This window comes from Carlito syrichta, unplaced genomic scaffold (assembly GCF_000164805.1).
Source record: "Carlito syrichta isolate Samal-C Ts95f unplaced genomic scaffold, Tarsius_syrichta-2.0.1 Scaffold309100, whole genome shotgun sequence".
NCBI classification, from domain to species: Eukaryota; Metazoa; Chordata; class Mammalia; order Primates; family Tarsiidae; genus Carlito; species Carlito syrichta.
Window position 1 is genome coordinate 42,465 of NW_007253196.1, and position 17,862 is coordinate 60,326.

General features: G+C 51.2%; 1 protein-coding gene across 1 annotated transcript; it reads right to left on the bottom strand.

Annotated features, from left to right (window-relative positions):
- Window positions 1–1,566: 1,566 nt before the first annotated feature.
- On the bottom strand, window positions 1,567–17,325 carry TXLNA (taxilin alpha). Its single transcript, XM_008066756.1, has 10 exons — window positions 16,940–17,325; window positions 15,885–16,220; window positions 14,319–14,410; window positions 11,754–11,924; window positions 9,814–10,008; window positions 7,710–7,829; window positions 7,398–7,472; window positions 6,121–6,213; window positions 5,607–5,702; window positions 1,567–4,934 (listed from the first exon to the last, which is right to left on the bottom strand). Exons 1-10 carry the CDS (start codon window positions 17,103–17,105, stop codon window positions 4,641–4,643), a joined length of 1,638 nt encoding a protein of 545 aa, XP_008064947.1. The 5' UTR covers window positions 17,106–17,325; the 3' UTR covers window positions 1,567–4,640.
- Window positions 17,326–17,862: the final 537 nt, after the last annotated feature.

The window sequence follows — 17,862 nt, forward strand, 5'->3', positions numbered from 1 at the left end:
GGCTCAAGCAATCCACTCACCTCAGCCTCCCAAAGGCGCGGGATTACAGGCTCAGCCACCAAGCCCGGCAGAACTTTTTTGACCACCAGGGGAGGTCAGAGGGAAGGAGGACAACAGGAAAAGTCCTCTCCTCCCCCACCAGAGTTGCTAGAGAGGTGAGTGCCCGCCCAGGAGAGCAGGCACCTCTGCAGTTCCCATTCTCAGCTGCTTCAAGGGGGAGGAGCCAGAACCTTAAGTGACTCTCAGCTGCTTTTTGCTTGGAAGCTCCGAGTTGGGGTGGCAGCCTCCCAGCCCCTCCTGATCTCTGACTGGAACCAAAACCAGCTCAAAAACACCAACCTATTAGGGTTAGAGGCTCTGCTGGGACCATCACAGTGTGTGGGCACATCTTCCTGTGGAGGCCAAAAGGGAAGAGCCCTTGGGTTGTCTGTTGTTTTAGGGCATTCACCATGTGCCAACCTCTGTGCCAGACCAGCCCAGGCCCCAAAGAGGACACTGGGTCAGGCCACCAGCAGCTGTCTTCTGTGTAGGAGCCTCAGCTTTTTTTTTTTTTTTTTTTTTTTGAGTTGGAGTCTCACTCTGTCGCCCAGACTGGAGTGCAGTGGCTGCTCCTGGACACCGCAGCCTCGACCTGCTGGGCTCTGGCGATCCTTCCAAGTAGCTGGAACTACAGGCGTGTGCTACCATGCCCAGCTAATTTTTGATTTGTTGTAGAGATGAGGGCTTGCCAAGTTGCCCAGGCGGGTCTTGAACCCGCGTGGAGCCTCAGCTTTAATGCCCAGGCTTGAGGTGAGGAAATAGGGGCTGTGTAAAAAAAAGACCCACTTCTGAAGAACTGGAGAATGTGGTCGCAAGGAATGCATAAAATCGAAGGGAACTGGAGGCCCCATGCAGCCCCCTGGATGGGCCAGTGCTACAGGATGCTGCCCGGAGTAGAGACCCAAAGAGCAGTGATGTGCCACCTACCTTAACCCCAACTGGTCTATGCTTAGCTCTCTGGTTTCCCTGCCTTCTGCCTTCCTCATGGACCCTACCAACTTCCTTTTAAACATCTTCAGAGTCCCCCTTGCCCTCTGGATCTAGTCCAAACTCATTATCTGACACATAGGCTCTGGGCTCAGCCTCCTCTCCTCAGCCTCCGTGTACCTGCATTTCCAGGCGCACCACTTGGCTACCAAGCAAAGTTGCTCAGCTTCTGCCTGGCCACTGCGGCAGAAGGACCTTTCAGGTATCCTCCCTCTTCCCTTGCTCCTCTTTGCTCCCACGGCACCACTGACCTTTCTATACCTAAAAGTACCCTTTCCCCTCACTAGCCTGTAAGTCCACAGAGGCCAGGGACAGGTTTTTTTTGAGTGAAAGAAATCGTCTCTGATGTTCTATGTATACAAGCGTCTTGCCAATTCTGCCAAGCTCCCCTCAGGCAGCACAAGTGAATCTGCCAGTGTCTAGACTGTGCTGACGGGTGGAAGGCACTCTAGAAGATACCAGATGCCAAGGCACAGCTACAACCACTCTGCAGCAGATCCAAAAGCATCAAATGAGCACACAGGTCAGGAGAGAAACAAATAAGGCAACAGACTCTTTATTTAATGTGGTTTAAAATACATCAAAATCAAGTCCCTGGCTGTTGTGAATACCAAAAGGAGACAAAAAAGCTGCCAGCACAGCTTCAAACAAGTCTGAGTGGCCAGGTCTGGCCATAAGGAAAGCAGTGACAGGGACAAAGGCAGCACCCCTCCCCCAGGAAGGGAGGAGCAGGCAGGCGCCTGGCTGTCCCTGGTATGACCACCTCTGTGCTGTGCAAGGCGGGAGGGCTGGGCAGCAGCTGGAGAATCAGCTCAGCAGGCCTCGGCCCTCCCCCGTGGCCACGAGGCGGCTCCACTGGCCTCTGGGCCAGTCCTCGGCAGGGCTGCTGTGATGGGGTGGAGGAGGGTTAAATAACCATCTTTACAGAAATAACATTCTCCTACAGAAAGTGCCTGAGCTCAGCCCATGGTCCAAAAACCTCATGGAATACAAACAACAAATTTAAAAAAGTGCTGCTGACACCTCTCAGAATCTGGTGTACACGAAACTCTCAGCTGGACAAGGTCCTGAAGACAAATTATGTCAGCAGAGCCCTGGGCTCTGGGCTCCACCTGCTGTGGCCCCTGGAGGAAAAGCTAGCAATCTATGATACCAACACAGCTCTTGGTCCTAAAACTGAGGTCATGTGTGTGGGGCCCACCCGGGTGAGGAAGGCACTGGCCTTCACTTGTGGATAGGCCACCGCCCCTGCATCTGGCCCAGGACCTGGGCTGACTTTGGAAAGCAGAGAAAGCAGAGCAGCTGTAGTGACTGGTTAAGGTTTGGTCAGTGGAGAAGAAGAGAAAGGGGACGCCCATCTAGACTTGCCCAAATGGCTAGAGCTGAATTTCAGGCCAAGTTTCCACCCTGCCTGGGCGCCACATTCCTGGTCCGAGAAGTTCAGCAGGGGCCCCTGCTCCCTGTAGCCTCCTGTACCCTGACACTGGGGCCCAAAAGCCTCACCCCCCACAGGCTTTTAAGAGGTAGCTGAAGTGAGGCAGGCAATTATGTTGGCCACCGTAGGCCTTTCCGCTTTCCTCACGGGGCAGACGGCTACCTCTGCCTCCTCTGCACACCTTGCTTGACTAGCAAACACTCTTGCCAGGTTGGCAGCTCTTGTATCCCAGCCTGGTACAGGGGCTGTGGGAGGCAGAAGGCCTTCCTGGAGCAGAAGAGGCATTCCAAGCACAGGGATTCAGAGGGGAAGGCAAAGACCTTGGGGATCCTTCTCCAGAGAGAGCAGCAATTCAGCCAGGGATGGCAGATAGAGCTCAACACTCATCCCTGCTTGAGGGCATTTCCCATGTGAAGGAAGGATATCCAAGGATTGGCAAGAAACACTGTGAAGCAGATCAGTGCCACCTGCCAAGGCCACTTGCCATCTCTGGTCTAAGTCAACACGATTCAGGAGTACTTAATCATGAGCCTACTTATCTGAAATAGGCTAGGTATGGAGGATGAAGGACTACAGGACGATAAGCTCACTTCAAAGAAATACAGCAAGAAGCGAAACACCAACCCTCCTATCTCTTGGTCTGTGGCTCCCTCAGCTACACTGAGGCTGACGCCCAGCTAGGAATGGGGCACTGTACTTCTAGTCCAGCAAAGCCCCGCTTCCTGATCTAGGACTCATTCTCTTGTCCCAGAAAAGTGCTCTGCACAGAGACTAGCAACATCCTGGCAAGTCTGCAACCAGCAGAACCTTCGGCCAACAGAGTAGCTATATACAGTACATAGTATTATGTACTAAAGGTGGGGAGGGAAACAAACACAGCTGTCTGCAGCCATTTCATGGGGTTCTGGGGCTCAGTCAATTGTTGAACTTTATTTTCTACCTGTCAGACAACAACTGTGGGTTCCCACACAGGAAGAAGGACTCTTACTCCTTGGGCAAGGGGGTATCAGGAAATGGAGTCAGGGCAAACCTCAAGGACTGTGCACTCGGGCACCTGGGGGACAGGGGCAGGAAGCAGAAACAGACTTGTAAAGCCAAGGGGGCATCTGGACCCGGGGCCCAGAATCTGCTGCATGGAGATGGTGCTGAGGGGAACCAGTGGTAGCATCCCACAGGTAAGCTTGCAGCAAAGCTGTCAGAAGCCTCTCCCTTTCCCTTTCTACAGCCAACTTGGTCTCTACACACAGGAGACCTAGGCGCCAGGATGGCAAAGGAGTCAGGGTGGGGGAAAGGGGTGGGATACTGGAGGCAGGCCCAGACGCCACCGCTACAGCTCCCCTCTTTCTTCCTCAGAAGGTCCTCAATACAAACACTCTCATGTGCAAACCCCCCTCCCAAAAACAAACAAACAAAAAAACAAACCTTCAGAAAGAATCCTTTGGGTGATCTCGTCAATCATTTGTGCAGGCTAGAGAGGCACCTGTGAATGATAAGGCTACTGAGAAGCATCACTGGCCTGGTCCTGGCACTACCAGAGGGCAGGGGAAGTGGTGCCCAAGGGCTCCCAACCAGCACGTCATCCCACACAGAACCATTCTCCAGGTCCCTTGTCCTTGGCAGGAAAGCAGTCCAATCACCTGCTTTGAGTGCCCTGCTAAGGCTCTGCCTGGGGACCCTGCTTCCAGGTCAAGAGAAGCAGAGGAGCCTCTAGAGGAGCTAGGAGAGCCCGAGCTGCCCAAGCCCCACTCACAAGAGAAATGCAGTCAAGTCCCGGGTGTATCACTTGTCATGAGCTCTGAAGGGCCAGGAGGGATCTGAGCCTCACATCAGGCAGAAAACTGCTCAAGTCACTTGTCCTGCCAGTTCACTGTGATGGCAGCTACAGATGACAGCTCCTCTTGAGACTCTTCAGCTCACAGAGGAGCCACTGACTTCATCTGTACATACTCCCACCCCACTGCAAGCCCACGGTACACTTATAGACATAAATGCATGAGGCCTTGCACAACGCCATATGCACGTAAAACTGACCCACAAAATCCAAAATTGCAAGTGTCAGGTGCCAGCCACATCAGAATACCTGGCCTTAGCACTGAACTGCTCAGCATGGGAACCTTGCATGGGCCAGGCCTGGCTGGGCTACCTGCTCCCTTCCCAGCAAGCCCCAGCACCAGGTTCTCTAGGCCCTGGCGGAGGCAGGCTCCTGGGGGGCAATCTGGCCTGATGCTTCTGTGCTCGGTGCTCCGGGGCAGCAAGGTGCTTCTGTGACCCTAGGTGAGCTGGGTGCTTGAGCACCAGGCCCCTCTGGCCTCCGCTCAGGACCACTGTCAATGAGGGAGCCCTGGCCACCAGCACTCAGGTCCTGTACCCTCTTGTTCAGGTCATTGCGCTCGGTCTGCAGTGCCCGGCACAGCTTCTCCAGCCGTTGGATTTTCACCTGCAGACCCTCCAGCTCTTTGTCCCGGAGTGTCTTCTAGGGAGAGAAATTGGGCCTTCAGTGCCACACCACTAACGGTCCCACTTAATGTCATTCCTTGGCAGCAAACACCTTAACAAGACTAGGAGCAGACCAGAATCCAAAGTTGGCCTCTTCTAGGAAACAGTCCTAGTTGATGCCTTGACCAGGTTGTCAGTTGGGGCAATGTTGTGCAGAGAAGGGGCATGACTCAGAGACTATGTATTTCTTCATTTATCTACCAGATAACCTTGACAAAGGATTTGGCTTTTAAGCCTCTCTCATCTGCAAAACATGTACAACAAATATCAACCTCGCATCTCAAGAGGTTCAACGAACCAGCATATCGAAAGTATTCAGCAAGGTCAGTGCCACTCCATCAGTGTTAGTTCCTTTCTTTCACACTATAAACCATGAAGTCATAAATAACCTGGGCTGTCTTATAAACCACGCACATCATGGGCACCTGTTTTTCCTGTTTTCTCTTTCTCCCATTTGCTTCCTTCACTCTCACTGCAGATCTACCACCGGGTTGACCAACTCCCATGGCCAGAGGGCTGGCACTGCTTTGGGACTTGGACAGAAATGTGCGCAAATCCCACCTCTACCTCATGCTAGCTCTGTCAATGACTGAAAGTACAGAAAAGAGTCTGACACCCCAGCCCTGGCTGCAGACCACAGTCAGCCCACCTCCTCAGCCATTTCAAGCAGGGTCTTGTTGCTGCTCTCCCACCGGGACCGGTACATGGTGGTTTCTTTCTCCAGCTTCTTGATCTTCTTAGTCATCTGGGTTACATGACAGATGGAAGGAAACAATTAGAGCTGGGGTGCCTGTGCATCTGTCTCTCTAAGGTGGGGAATGATCCCAGGGGGCAAGGCATTACAGGGCGCAGTCAAGGCTTCTGTGCCACCTCATTACCAGGGAGCCTCAAGTTAAAATGTCCACTACCAATAACAAGAAATGACAAGATCGCCCATCTCCAGGACAACCTGGAGGGTGTACATACCACTGGCACTTTCTTGAGAGGAGGAAAACTGTGAGTCCTCCTAACGGCCCCACCCTTGGTATCAATCAGTTACTAAAAAGATCTCCCCAAGAGGCACTCCCTAGATGGGAGCTTCCTAAAGGCAGGCTCAGGGTTCAATTCTGAATCAGGGGAGCAGCTGTGCCCCAGCAGCCATGCCCTCCCTGGACCATTGTTACCTTTTCCATCTCCTGCTTGAACGTGGTGAATACCTCACTGCTTTTGGAAAGTGTGTTCTGGAACTCCTCAAACTTCTCAGTGTATAGGGCAAGCTGGGTGAGAGAGAAGCCCACAGATAAGACTGGGCTTCTCTGGAAGGCACCTCTGGTCGGCATATTCTGACCCCTTCTTGACCCTTTGACTCAGTAATTCTACTGAGATGCTATTTTTCATTAATTGACCCTTTGACTCAGTAATTCTACTGAGATGCTATTTTTCATTAAAACAAAACAGAAGCTATATATATATATATATATATTTTTTTTTTTTTTGAGTCAGTGTCTCGCTCTGTCACCCAAGCTGAAGTGCAGTAGCGTGATCATGGCCATCGCTGCCTCAGCCTCCTAGGCTCAGGCAATCCTTCCACCTCAGTCTTTTTTTGAGTCGGAGTCACACTCGGTCATCCTGGCTGGAGTGCAGTGGTATGCTCACGGCCACCACAGCCTTGACCTGCTGGGTTCAGGTGATCCTTCTGCTTCATTCAGCTTTCCAAGTAGCAGGGACTACAGGTATGTGCCACCACGCCTGGATAATTTTTTGATTTATTGTAGAGATGAGGTTTCACTAAGCTGGCCAGGCTGGTCTTGAACCTGTGGGCTCAGGCAATCCTCCACCTCGGCCTCCCAAAGCGTTCGGATTATAGGTGTGAGCCACTGGGCCCGGCCTCGCCTGTCTTCTAAGTAGCTGAAACTACAGGCACATACCACCATGCCTGGCTAGTTTTTTAAAAATTTATTTTAGAGACAAGGTCTCGCCAAGTTGCTTAGACTGGTCTTGAGCCCCTGGGCTCAGGCAATCCTCTTGTCTCCACCTCCCAAAGCGCTAGGTTTATAGGCATGAGCCACTGTACCTGGCTAAAAGCTATATATTCAGTAGGACATAATACAAAATGCTAAAACTAGAAAGTAGGATTTAGGGTGACATATATTTTACCTTTATGTTTATTTTCAAACTTTCCTTTTGGAATCAAGTTTAACTTACATAGCTAAAAATAACTCTTCTATCCCCATAGCTTCAAAAGCAACCCTTTTGAGCCAGGAATGAAGTTCTCTGAGCTCACCTAGCTACCTGGTCACCACCGCATAGGTGCTGGGCAGGTCCAGAGAAAACAAAGCCTCAACCAAGGCCACACAACAGTCCGGGCAGAGCTAGAACGAGGGACTCGGTTCACTCCCCCCAGGATGGGGCCCAGTGAGGGGATCTTGGAGGCACAGGGTCGGGTCACACATCGTCTCACCTGCTGCTTCAGGTGGGTCTCCTGCTGCTTCATCAGCTCACACATCCTCTGGGATTCCACTGCCTCTTTCAGGAGCTATTTCCAAGACAGAACCCCAGACTTTGTCAGAAGTCCTCAGGGGCTACGTTTGACCTTTTGCAGCCACAAGCACCAGACCCAGAGAGGCTTTGGGCTCTCTGACTAGTATGTGAGGAATTTACGCCTGGTCTGGTCAGGAGCAACCTTCCCCATATAGCCTAGACCATGAATTGAACCAGAATCCAATCCACTTCCTCCCATATACTCCACCCTAACCCAGGGTCTGAGTCTCACAAAATCCTTCTCCCGTTGGTGCCGCTCCTCTGCCTCCTTCAGCATCTCCTGGGCCTGCTGGAGCTTGGCATCCACTAGCTGCTGCTGCAGGTCCTTGTGTTTGAAGACTTTGTCGATATGCTACAGCAAAGATGGTGGGACGGTTGGCTTATTAGGGCTCCATTTCTCAGGAAGGCCCCATCTACACAGATCAGGGCACTTTGACCAGCCTCCCATCTCAATCTCACATGCTGGAATCCTACATGTACCACAGGACATGTGCCTAAGTCCCTGGAATTTCAGTTTCCCAGCCTCACCTCCCTTCTCTCTCAGTGAGTGAGACCTAGGTAAGTACAGGGGCTTATGGGTAGAAATCAGCTCACGAGAAGCCAAGAAGAAAATATACCCCATGGGGTTAGTAGCCCTCACTTCTATGGCCCCTAACTCCCTTGTAAATGTCAAGAACGAGCACAAATAATGCCACTATGAATACCACAGCCTATCTTAGTGGGTAGAGATTTGCCATATTTATAGATGAAGACTAGACATGTACATCCCAAGAAATGGCTGCCTGCTGGGAAGCCCTGGGGACTTGGGCCAGGTGAGACAGCAGGGATGGAGAGGAGGTGACAGACTCAGATGCTACTTCAAAGGTAAAAATCAACTGACATAAGGAAAGTGGGGGAACTCAACTTGTATTCTGGATGGGGAAGGGAAGGTGCCTAGAGGGGACAGCGTGGGACATGGTGCGAGTGCCTGAATCTCTCTGGGAAGGGCTGTAAATGAGAAGCAGCATAGCCTGGTAGTACTAAGTCCTCTTTGCCTTGAGGGAGACAAAGGGAATTCTTGAAGTTCATGCCTCATTATAGTGGCCTAGGAAGCCTCTGTCTCTCTTAGTGCTGAGACAAGAAACAAACCAATTCTCCTCAAATCGAATGTGTTGCAAGCAGCCTTGTTCCCAAAGGATGAAGCATGGGAGGGGAAGCAGGAAGCAGAGTGCCCTCTAGGTCAGGCACACGTGATTGCCACACTGGCCTAAGGCCAAGAGGCAGGATTTCCCATCTCACCCGCCACCATACCCCAGGGGCTGGGAAAAGACCTAGTCCAGAGCAGGTCTCTGTAGCCCTGTAAGGTACCTATGGCTCTCCCTTCTCACAAGGAGGAAACAGGCCCAAACAGGCCCAAAATAGTCAAGTGGCTGGCAGGGAGAACATAAAGATTTAAGACCCCGGGGTAGCAGCCATCACCAGCTAATGCAGTAACATCCTGCCCTTTCTCTCTTTTTTTTTTTTGAGTCAGAGTCTCATTGTGTTGCCCAGGTTGGTGTGCAGTGGCACACTCACAGTCACCACAGCCTCAACCTGCTGGGCTCAGGTGATCCTTCCACCTCAGCCTTCCAAGTAGCTAGAACTACAGATGTGCGGCACCACAGCTGGTTACTTTTAAAATTTATTTTAGAGACAAGGTCTTGCCATGTTGGCCAGGCTAGTCTCAAACCAGTAGGCTCATGCAATCCTCTCTCCTCTGCCTCCCAAAGTGCTGGGAATTACAGGCGTGAGTCTCCATGCCCGGCTGACATCCTGCCCTTTCAAGTGGCAGGAGCAGCAAGCAGCAAGGAATCAGTGGACACAGTTCCCAGAATTTATCACTGACCACAGGTACAGTCCCCTCTGCTACAATTTCAAACTCTACAAAATTGTGAAAACGGACAGTGTCATAAGCTGGCAGCCAAACTTGACCTGCACCACTGTAATATAATCTAGGTGAGTATTCGCAAGTTCCATTCCATAAATATTAACATGGCCATCTTGGAGATTCTGCTCCAAGGCCCTGCTGAGGGTGCTTAATAACAGAGTACGTACCTCCATTCTAAGATGTGGCTAGCTCTAACTTCAAATGACACCTGGCTCAGTTGTTTGGGGCAAAATACTGTGAACCTGGGACTGTGTGATTGGCAGTGTACCTCGTCCACACCTCATTCTTGTCTACAAGGAACGGCATTATTCTCTTCCCAAGGAAGGAGGAGGAAGAATAGGATGAAGCCTGAAACGTGTCATCCTAGTGCCCGGCACACACCCAGAACCTCACAATCTCCTGGTCATGACAGCTGCAGTGACCACCTTACCTCCTCTCGCAGCTCATACTGCTCAATCAGCTTCTTGAGCCTCTCGGCCAGCTCCATGTTCTCTTGGCGCAGCTTAGAGTTGCGCTCATTGTGCTGTTCCATCTGCAGCTGAATGTCATTCAGTGTCACCTGGAAGTGCGAGGTCACCTCCTTGCGCTTCTCCTCTTCTTCCCGGGCGCGCTGCACACCTTCTTCCTGGGCAGAGAAGTCAGCCCTAGTGCCATCACCCACTGATCCCCAGCCAGCCTCACAAGGCAAGCCCAACTAGTCCACTGATGGTCTCTGCCCACGGCCCTCCCTGTTCCTAACATGAATAGCCAGGCTCCAGGATGTCATGTAATGGGGGCTCCAATGGAACCCTCTGTATATCAAGTGACATTCAAGTAAGATTCACCCCCAAGAAAAATGCAGGTACACATGTAAGAGTCTTTCTGAAGCAAGTTGGATCTCCTGAGGCCTATTCTTGCAGATTTCAGATTAAGTGCTCTCATTTTAATGTGTTTTCATGCACCCGTGCCCTCAGAGACCAAATTGTTAAAATTTAGTAATAACCAGGGTTCTCAAAGTTGTACAGAATTAGGCACTCAGACACTGATGATGGGTGGCACACTGCTCCCTCACTGGAAGGCAATCTGGCAAAATCTATTAAAATTTAAAATCAGCATACTCTTTGACCCAACCATTTCATTTCTGAGATTTATGCTAAGGATAAATTCTACGTAACTGGTCAGGGATATATATGCAAAAATAATTTTTCACTGCAGCTCCATGTAATAATGAAAAGTTGGAAACAACTAAAAAATACTTTAACTAGGGTATAATAAAATACAGGACATTAGTCAGGGGCAAAGGCTCATGCCTGTAATCCCAGCACTTTGAGAGGTGGAGGTGAGAGGATTGCCTGAGCCCGGGGGTTTGAGACCAGCCTGGGCAAGTTGGTGAGACCTCGTCTCTACAATAAATCAAAAAAATTAGCCAGGTGTGGTGGCACATGCCTATGGTTCCAGCAACTTGGAAGGCTGAGGTGTGAAAGGATGGCCTGAGCCCAGCAGGTTGGGGTGGTGGCCATGAGCATGCCACTGCACTCCAGTCTGGGCGACAAAGTGAGACCCCAACTCAAAAAACAAACAAAATACAGGACATCCATACGATGATGCTGTTAAAAGAAATGAGACAGCACTACATAAACTGACAGGGAAAGATAAGGCATTAAATAAAGTGAAAAAAAGGAACAGGACATGAAACAGCACATATATGATAGTTTCATTTAAAACACTATATGTAATCTTTTACATATAGGAAGAAAAGTTAGAAGGTTGCAGTTAAACTGGCTATAACCACAGACTGACCACATCCTAGGAAAAGCAGAACATGGGAAGGACCCAGGCTGCCAACTGAGCAATCCCTGAGACAAGAGCTGCTTGTGGAGGCTGGACCTCTGCTTTCTAGGGTTGCTATTTCAGTGAGAAATATTAAGGTTACTGCACTTTGGGCTCTCTTAGGACCTCAGTGTTTACCTTATCTAACACAACTACAAGTAGATAGGGCACTATTGGGGACATGTGTTCCTTTTTTTTTTTGAGTTGGAGTCTCACTCTGTCACCCAGGCTGGAGGGCAGTGGCATGCTCCCAGTCACCACAGTCACGACTTATTGGCCTCAGGCGATCCTTCCCCCCCAGTCACCATGCCCGGCTAATTTTTTGATTGATTGTAGAGATGAGATCTTGCCAAGCTGCCCAGGCTGGTCTCGAACTCACAGGCTCAGGCAATTCTCTCACCTCGGCCTCCCAAAGTGCTGGGATTATAGGTATGAGCCACTGCACCCGTCCGGGAAATGTGTTTCTATGCCACAAGCTACTTTTTTTAGGGGAAAGCTCACCAAAGATTAGGCAGAAATCAAGGAAACCAGGGTTGCCCATTCCAGGGTGCACGGGCCTACCTTGAGGGACCGGTTGTGCCGCTGAAGCTCGCGGCACAGGCTCTCAAGCTTGCTGCGGGCCAGAATGGCCTTGCTGTGCTCGCCACGCAGGTGGTCCTTCTCCTGTACCAGCTGGCTCTGCTTCTTCTGCAGGAGCTTCATCTGCTTCTGTGAGTTCCGGTGCTCCTCCAGCTGGGGATGGGGGACAGGTGTGTACCCCGTGGGGCCCTCCTCACAGGGATCATCATGTGGCTCCAGGGTGTCCTGAGCTGCCCTGACCTACACCCTTTCATACATTCCTCCCATTAACCCCAAAGGGTCCATTGTAGGGATACAGAAATGGGACATTCACTAGGACAAGCAGGGGCCACACAGCAGACATCATCTACTATCCCAGCTCTGACTCCAATTCAGAGCACTGCCTCAACTTGCTGGACATCTATGTCCTAGGATAAGACCACCTGTAACCCCAACTTGTTCCCATTAATAGACCCCTGTGACTCCCTCTCATTCCTTTAAAACATTGGCACTGGGTTCACCAGTTCTCTCCCTAACTTGATTCTTTTTCTCATTCTTAGTCACTTCAATATTGACAAGCGGGCATGGCGGCTCATGCCTGTAATCCCAGCACCTTGGGAGGCGGAGGCAAGAGGACTGCCTGAACCCACGGGTTTGAGACCAGCCTGGGCAACTTGGCAATACCTCATATCTACAACAAATCAAAAAATTAGCTGGGTGTGGTGGTGCGCAACTGTAGTTCCAGCTATTTGGAAGGCTGAGGTAGAAGGATCGCTTGAGTCCAGCAGGTCGAGGCTGCGGTGGCCCTGAGTGTACTAGGATTACAAGTGTAAGCCACCATGCCTGGTCTCTTTTTACTTTTTTAGTTTGACTATTAGATTTTATTTTTATTTTTGATTCAGAGTTTCACTCTGTTACCCAGGCTGGAGTGCAGTGGCATGCTCATGGCCACCACAGCCTCAACCTGCTGGGCTCAGGTGATCCTACCACCTTAGCTTTCCAAGTTGCTGAAACTACAGGCACGCACAACCACGCCCAGCTAATTTTTTCAATTATTGTAGAGACGAGGTCTTACCATATTGCCCAGGTTGGTCTTAAGCCCCTGGGCTCAGGCAATTCTCTCACCTCTGCCTCCCAAAGTGCTGGCATTATAGGTACAAGCCACTGTGCCTGGCCAGGGAATGAAAGAATTTTAAAATAAATCATTAGGCTATGACCATCAATGGAGGAAGTTGTTAGTTCAAATTCAGATGGGGGAACTGACAAAGGAGGGATCTGGCTGCCCCCCCAATCCAAGTGGGAAGAGCATACTTTGTATGTCTTGTAATACAACATGAAGTACAGAGTATCACCTATAAAGAATTCTTATTAAAAACAGTTGACCCTGAATTGGATCAAGCTTCTAGAGTAAACCTCTACTTTACTTATAGAAACTAAGGGATAAACAAACAAGTTAGCCAGGCTCGGTGGCTCAGCCTGTAATCCCGCGCCTTTGCGAGGTTGAGGTGAGTGGATTGCCTGAGCCCGTGGGTTCAAGACCCACCTGGGCAGCGAGACCTCATCTCTACAATAAATCAAAAAAATCAGCCGGGCATGGCAGCGCATGCCTGTAATTCCGGCTACTCGGAAGGCTGAGGCGGAAGGATCGCTGGAGCCCAGCAGGCGAGGCTGCGGTAGCCGGGAGCGGCCACTGCACTCCAGTCTGGGCAACTGAGTGAGACTCCAACCCAAAAAAAAAAAAAAAAAAAAAGAAACAAGTTAAATGCTACCGTGTAGAAGAAAAGGTCAGAAGCGGGGCAAAATATAGGACAAATAGTCTGGTTTCTGCAAAAAAGTTAAGTATCATGGAGAATATGGGAGGCAGTGACAGGAAGACTGCTCTGGAATAAAAGGCAAGTGACTAGTGTGAATTGTGTTAAGTGTGATAATGGCACTATGCACCTTCACATATAAGGGAGATGCACAGAGAAACACACAGTAAGATCACATGGTATCTTGGGCTCAGGCCAGGAGCTAGGACTCACCACCTGGGATTCATTCTTTGAGAAATTTCTTTCAAGGAATGTGCAGTTTCCTCTCTTACTGTCAGCCATGAAGAGGCTGGCTGGGAAGTGACTCCCCATTCAACAGATGGGGGAAAGGTTCAGCCGGGCTCAGTGGCTCAGCCTGTAATCCCGCCCCTTTGGGAGGCTGAGGTGAATGGATTGCCTGAGCCCGCAGGTTCGAGACCTGCCTGGACAACTTGGCGAGACTTCATCTTTACAATAAATCAAAAAATTAGCCAGGCGTGCTAGCGCGCGCCTGTAGTTCCAGCTACTTGGAAGGCTGAGGCGGAAGGATTGCCGGAGCCCAGCAGGTTGAGGCTGCGGTGGCCGGGAACGGCCACTGCACTCCAGTCTGGGTGACAGAGTGAGACTCCAACTCAAAAAAAAAAAAAAAGAAAGGTTCAGAGAAAGGCTGAACAGGAATCAAGCCACCCACCTTCCCCTGCACCCCCAATCCCACACTTGGTGGCCTGCTGATTTCCCAACAGCAGGGTAAGTGCCAGCAGAAGGTGGGGGAACTGACCAGTTCGGCATACTTCTTGCACAGAGCTGCCAGCTTCTCCTCTGGGGTACTCAGAGTGTTCAAAGTCTGCATCAGCAACGTGATCTCCTTCCCTGCAAAGCACAGGAGCAAAGACATGCACCCCCTTCTCTGCAGGCCCTTTACCTGGGCCCATACTTGTAAGTACTGAAGGCAGTCTTCCCTTATCATAATTTATATTTTGCTTGTTGAACTAGTTGCTTTCCTTGTTATACTATGTGCTTCATTAAGGCCGTGACCAACCCAGTCCTGCTCATCACTACACCCAGAACTGTCCACAATGCCATCACAGAGCATGCGCTCAACAAATGCTTAGTAAATGAACAACTGAATCCTTGTGGAATTGCCTTAGGGAGTTCTACTGGTGGGAGGAACAACTGCCTACTCTACCAACAGAGGAAAGGTGTCCCACCTATGAATTCAGGGCTACTGTTTCAATGTACATAGGGCCCTTCTGACAGAGGTAGGATACAAAATGGAATAGGTTTCTTAGCCTCCTTGAGAAATACTAAACTGTCAACAGAAGTAGCCAAAGCGGGAGCTTTAAAATGAAGATACTATTCATATATGTGACCCTAAGATTTTATTTTATTTTTTGAGAGCAGGATTTATTGAGAGGACAGAAAAGCTCTCACAGGGGACCTGAAGGGGTTGCCTGACCCTAAGATTTAAAAAAGTACCCCTTTAAATTAGGATAACACATAAGGGGGTGAGAGGAATAGGGACAAGGACAAAGTATAATGTCACCTAACCTAGATTCCTGAACACACACACACACCCTGCTGTCAAATGACTGTTACATCTTTTCCTCACTGCCTATGCCTAAGTCATGGAACCTTCCCTCTGCTTCCCTGGAAGAACCTGAGAGATCAGCATGGAGACTGAAAACTGCTGGCACACAAGCCAAATCCAAGCCACGGATGGGTTTTGTTTGGCTCCTTTCATTTTAGCTGCTAACTATTAAAAATTCAGAGATTTCACATAACTCTAGATTCCTGGTTTTTCTTTAGAAAACAAAGTCTGGTTGCATCCAGCCTATAGTCTTGCATGCTCTAAATCAGCTAGTTGAGAGACTGCAACTAACCAGATGGCAGTCAAGCCTTTCAGTAAAGTAGGCACTCTCTTGTTTTTTGTGCACCCCTGGCTAGCCTGCTAATGTAGACATCTGGGTTTCCAACTCTGGCCTAGTCCAATCCTCTTACTGCAGAGAAGTGGAAACGAAGACCAGAGAGGGGAAGGGACAAGCCTAAGGTCAAAGAGCAGGTAGAAGTGGTGCTGGCTGGCACAGAAGCCACCCAAGCCTCCTACTCTCCATTTTCTCAAAGAGTGAGCAGGTTGGAGTCCAGCTCCCAATTGCTCTGAAGACCAGGAGATCTTGCACAGTGAACACCTGCACAACTCTGTGCTATGGTTCCCACACCTTTGGCTCCGATTAGATGAGGGTGACTCACCGCTCTGAGAAGTCCAGTTTCCTCTGAATCCTGGCAGAGCAGACTAGTCCAAACTCCCTCCCCTCTCCAGCCTCACAAATAGCTGCCCTCCACTCACCCAAACCCTTGGCTTTCTTCTTCTCCTGTGGCCGTCGGTGGTCTCGGTCTCCAACCTCGTCACTCGCACGGATCTCTTCCGGGCCTGACTCCCCCTTGGAGGTCTCCTTCTCACCATTGACTACTGGAGTCGGCTCAGGCTCCCCATTCCTTGCCACATAGGTCCGGGACTTCTCTGGATCTTCAGGTTCAGCTGGCTCACCCTGTGCCCCATCCTCACCTGGGCTGCCCTGATTGTTGTCCACACAGTATGTACTTAGTATGTCTTCCAACTGGCGGCTCAGCTCCTCAGAGACATCACGGAGGGCTCCAGATTGAGCAGTTTTGGCTTGAGCCCCTATAGCGGGTGAGGATGAGGGGTAAAGTGAAAAATAAGATGGTTATACCACTAGTTAGAATTTTTCAGGCACAGCCAGACTCACCAGTTTGGGTTAAATATTGCCTTTTTTTCCCTTTTAAAATAAAAACTGAGAAATAAGAGTGGAGTATAATTCAGCCAATCTAGTTGTTAGAACTGAAATTCAAAACTTTTTAACCATCAACTAATCATAGTCATAGGTGCTCAACTTCTTTAAGTCTCAATTTATCTACTTATAAAATGATAGAACTATTGCTCACTACCACCCACACATTATGGGCATAAAAGAAACAGGTAAAGCATCCATCACACAAGGCTGGCATGTAGCAACTTCTATCCCATCTCCTTCCTCCAAAAGTCATTTCTTGCTACTCAAACAGTTCCAGAAATGCTTCACCAGTTCCGCTGCTGACAGGTGTTTCTAACGGGACCTGGGATTGCTGATAGGGTGTCTGCTTTGACTACCACCTGATTCAATCCCGTCAGGGCCTTCTCTCAAGAGTTCTGTTCCGGCGCTTAGAGTGGGAAGGTCTCCCAACTCCAGGACATAGTGGGGGTGGCGGCCTGGGCACCGCCCTCCTCTCATTCTCCATTTCCTCCTTCCTGGGTAAACACTGGCCTCAGCCTCTAACTCCAGAGGCTGGGCCGGCACCACACACTCCTCCCTCTGCCCTCTGGAAAGCAGAACTGGCACACACCCTCCGTCTTCCCAGGAGTCTGGCTGCTGGAACCTTCGGATTCTGTCGCAGAGGCCGACTGGCCGGGCCGCCCCTGGGCTCCCTCGGGTCCTGCTTCCGGCTGTCCCGGGTTGCTTTTTGAGTTGGATTGTTTGGCAGCCCCATTTTTTTTGTCCTGGTTCTTCATTGTGGTTTGCAACGCTGGGTTAGAAGCAGATCCTTTAGAAAGAAACACAGTTGCTATTTTCCAGACTTGCCATTCTTCGCAGCCTGGATCACGAATCCTAACGCCGGCGCACAAAGCTTCCTAAAGTAAACAACCGGTCGGGCCTTCGCCGCAGGGAGCCAGCGGTCCTCCCGGTCTAGCCCGCTCAGAGGAGCCCGGCGGGCCGCGGCCGGCTTTCGGGGCGCTGCTCCTGGGGCGGCGAAGAAACCGGCCTGCTTCCTCCCGAAGCCACTTCCCGGCACAAGCGGCCCCCTCACCGCAGCCCGAGCGCGGGATTGGCTCGGGGCCGGAGACTGACGTGGCGGGACGCTCGATTTCCGACCCTTCCCCCGCCCCCCAGCCCCACGTGGGGTCCGCGCGCGCGCAGCCACCCACGCCCCGCGCCCCCTCCAGCCGCGGCACGCCCGCGCATGCGCACGGGCACGAGGCCCCGGCCCCCACGCGGAGTCTGCGGGAGTCCCCCGCCGGCCGAAAGCGTCCAGGCCCGCAGGCTCTCCGACTGTCTCGCCTCACCAGCCGCCGCCGTACGCGCTCACCGCCGACGTCCGACGACTTCCCCCGCTCTGGCCTCGCACCGGAAACCCCGGTAACCGCTGCCGGCCGAGCGACTGCTCCCGCCGCAGCCAATCAGCAGCCGGCACCGGCGCCGGCGCGGAGCTTGCTGGGAAGGACCGAGCGAAGGCGGCCTGTGAGGCGGGCGCGCTGGAAGGCGGGGGAG

Coding starts and splice junctions, on each gene's coding strand:
- TXLNA (XM_008066756.1), bottom strand. CDS start 17,105: ATGAAGAACCAGGACAAAAAAAATGGGGCTGCCAAACAATCCAACTCA. Junction 10,009..11,753: donor GGCACAACCGGTCCCTCAAG/GTAGGCCCGTGC, acceptor TTCTCTGCCCAG/GAAGAAGGTGTGCAGCGCGC. Junction 5,703..6,120: donor TCAAGCAGGAGATGGAAAAG/GTAACAATGGTC, acceptor CATGTAACCCAG/ATGACTAAGAAGATCAAGAA.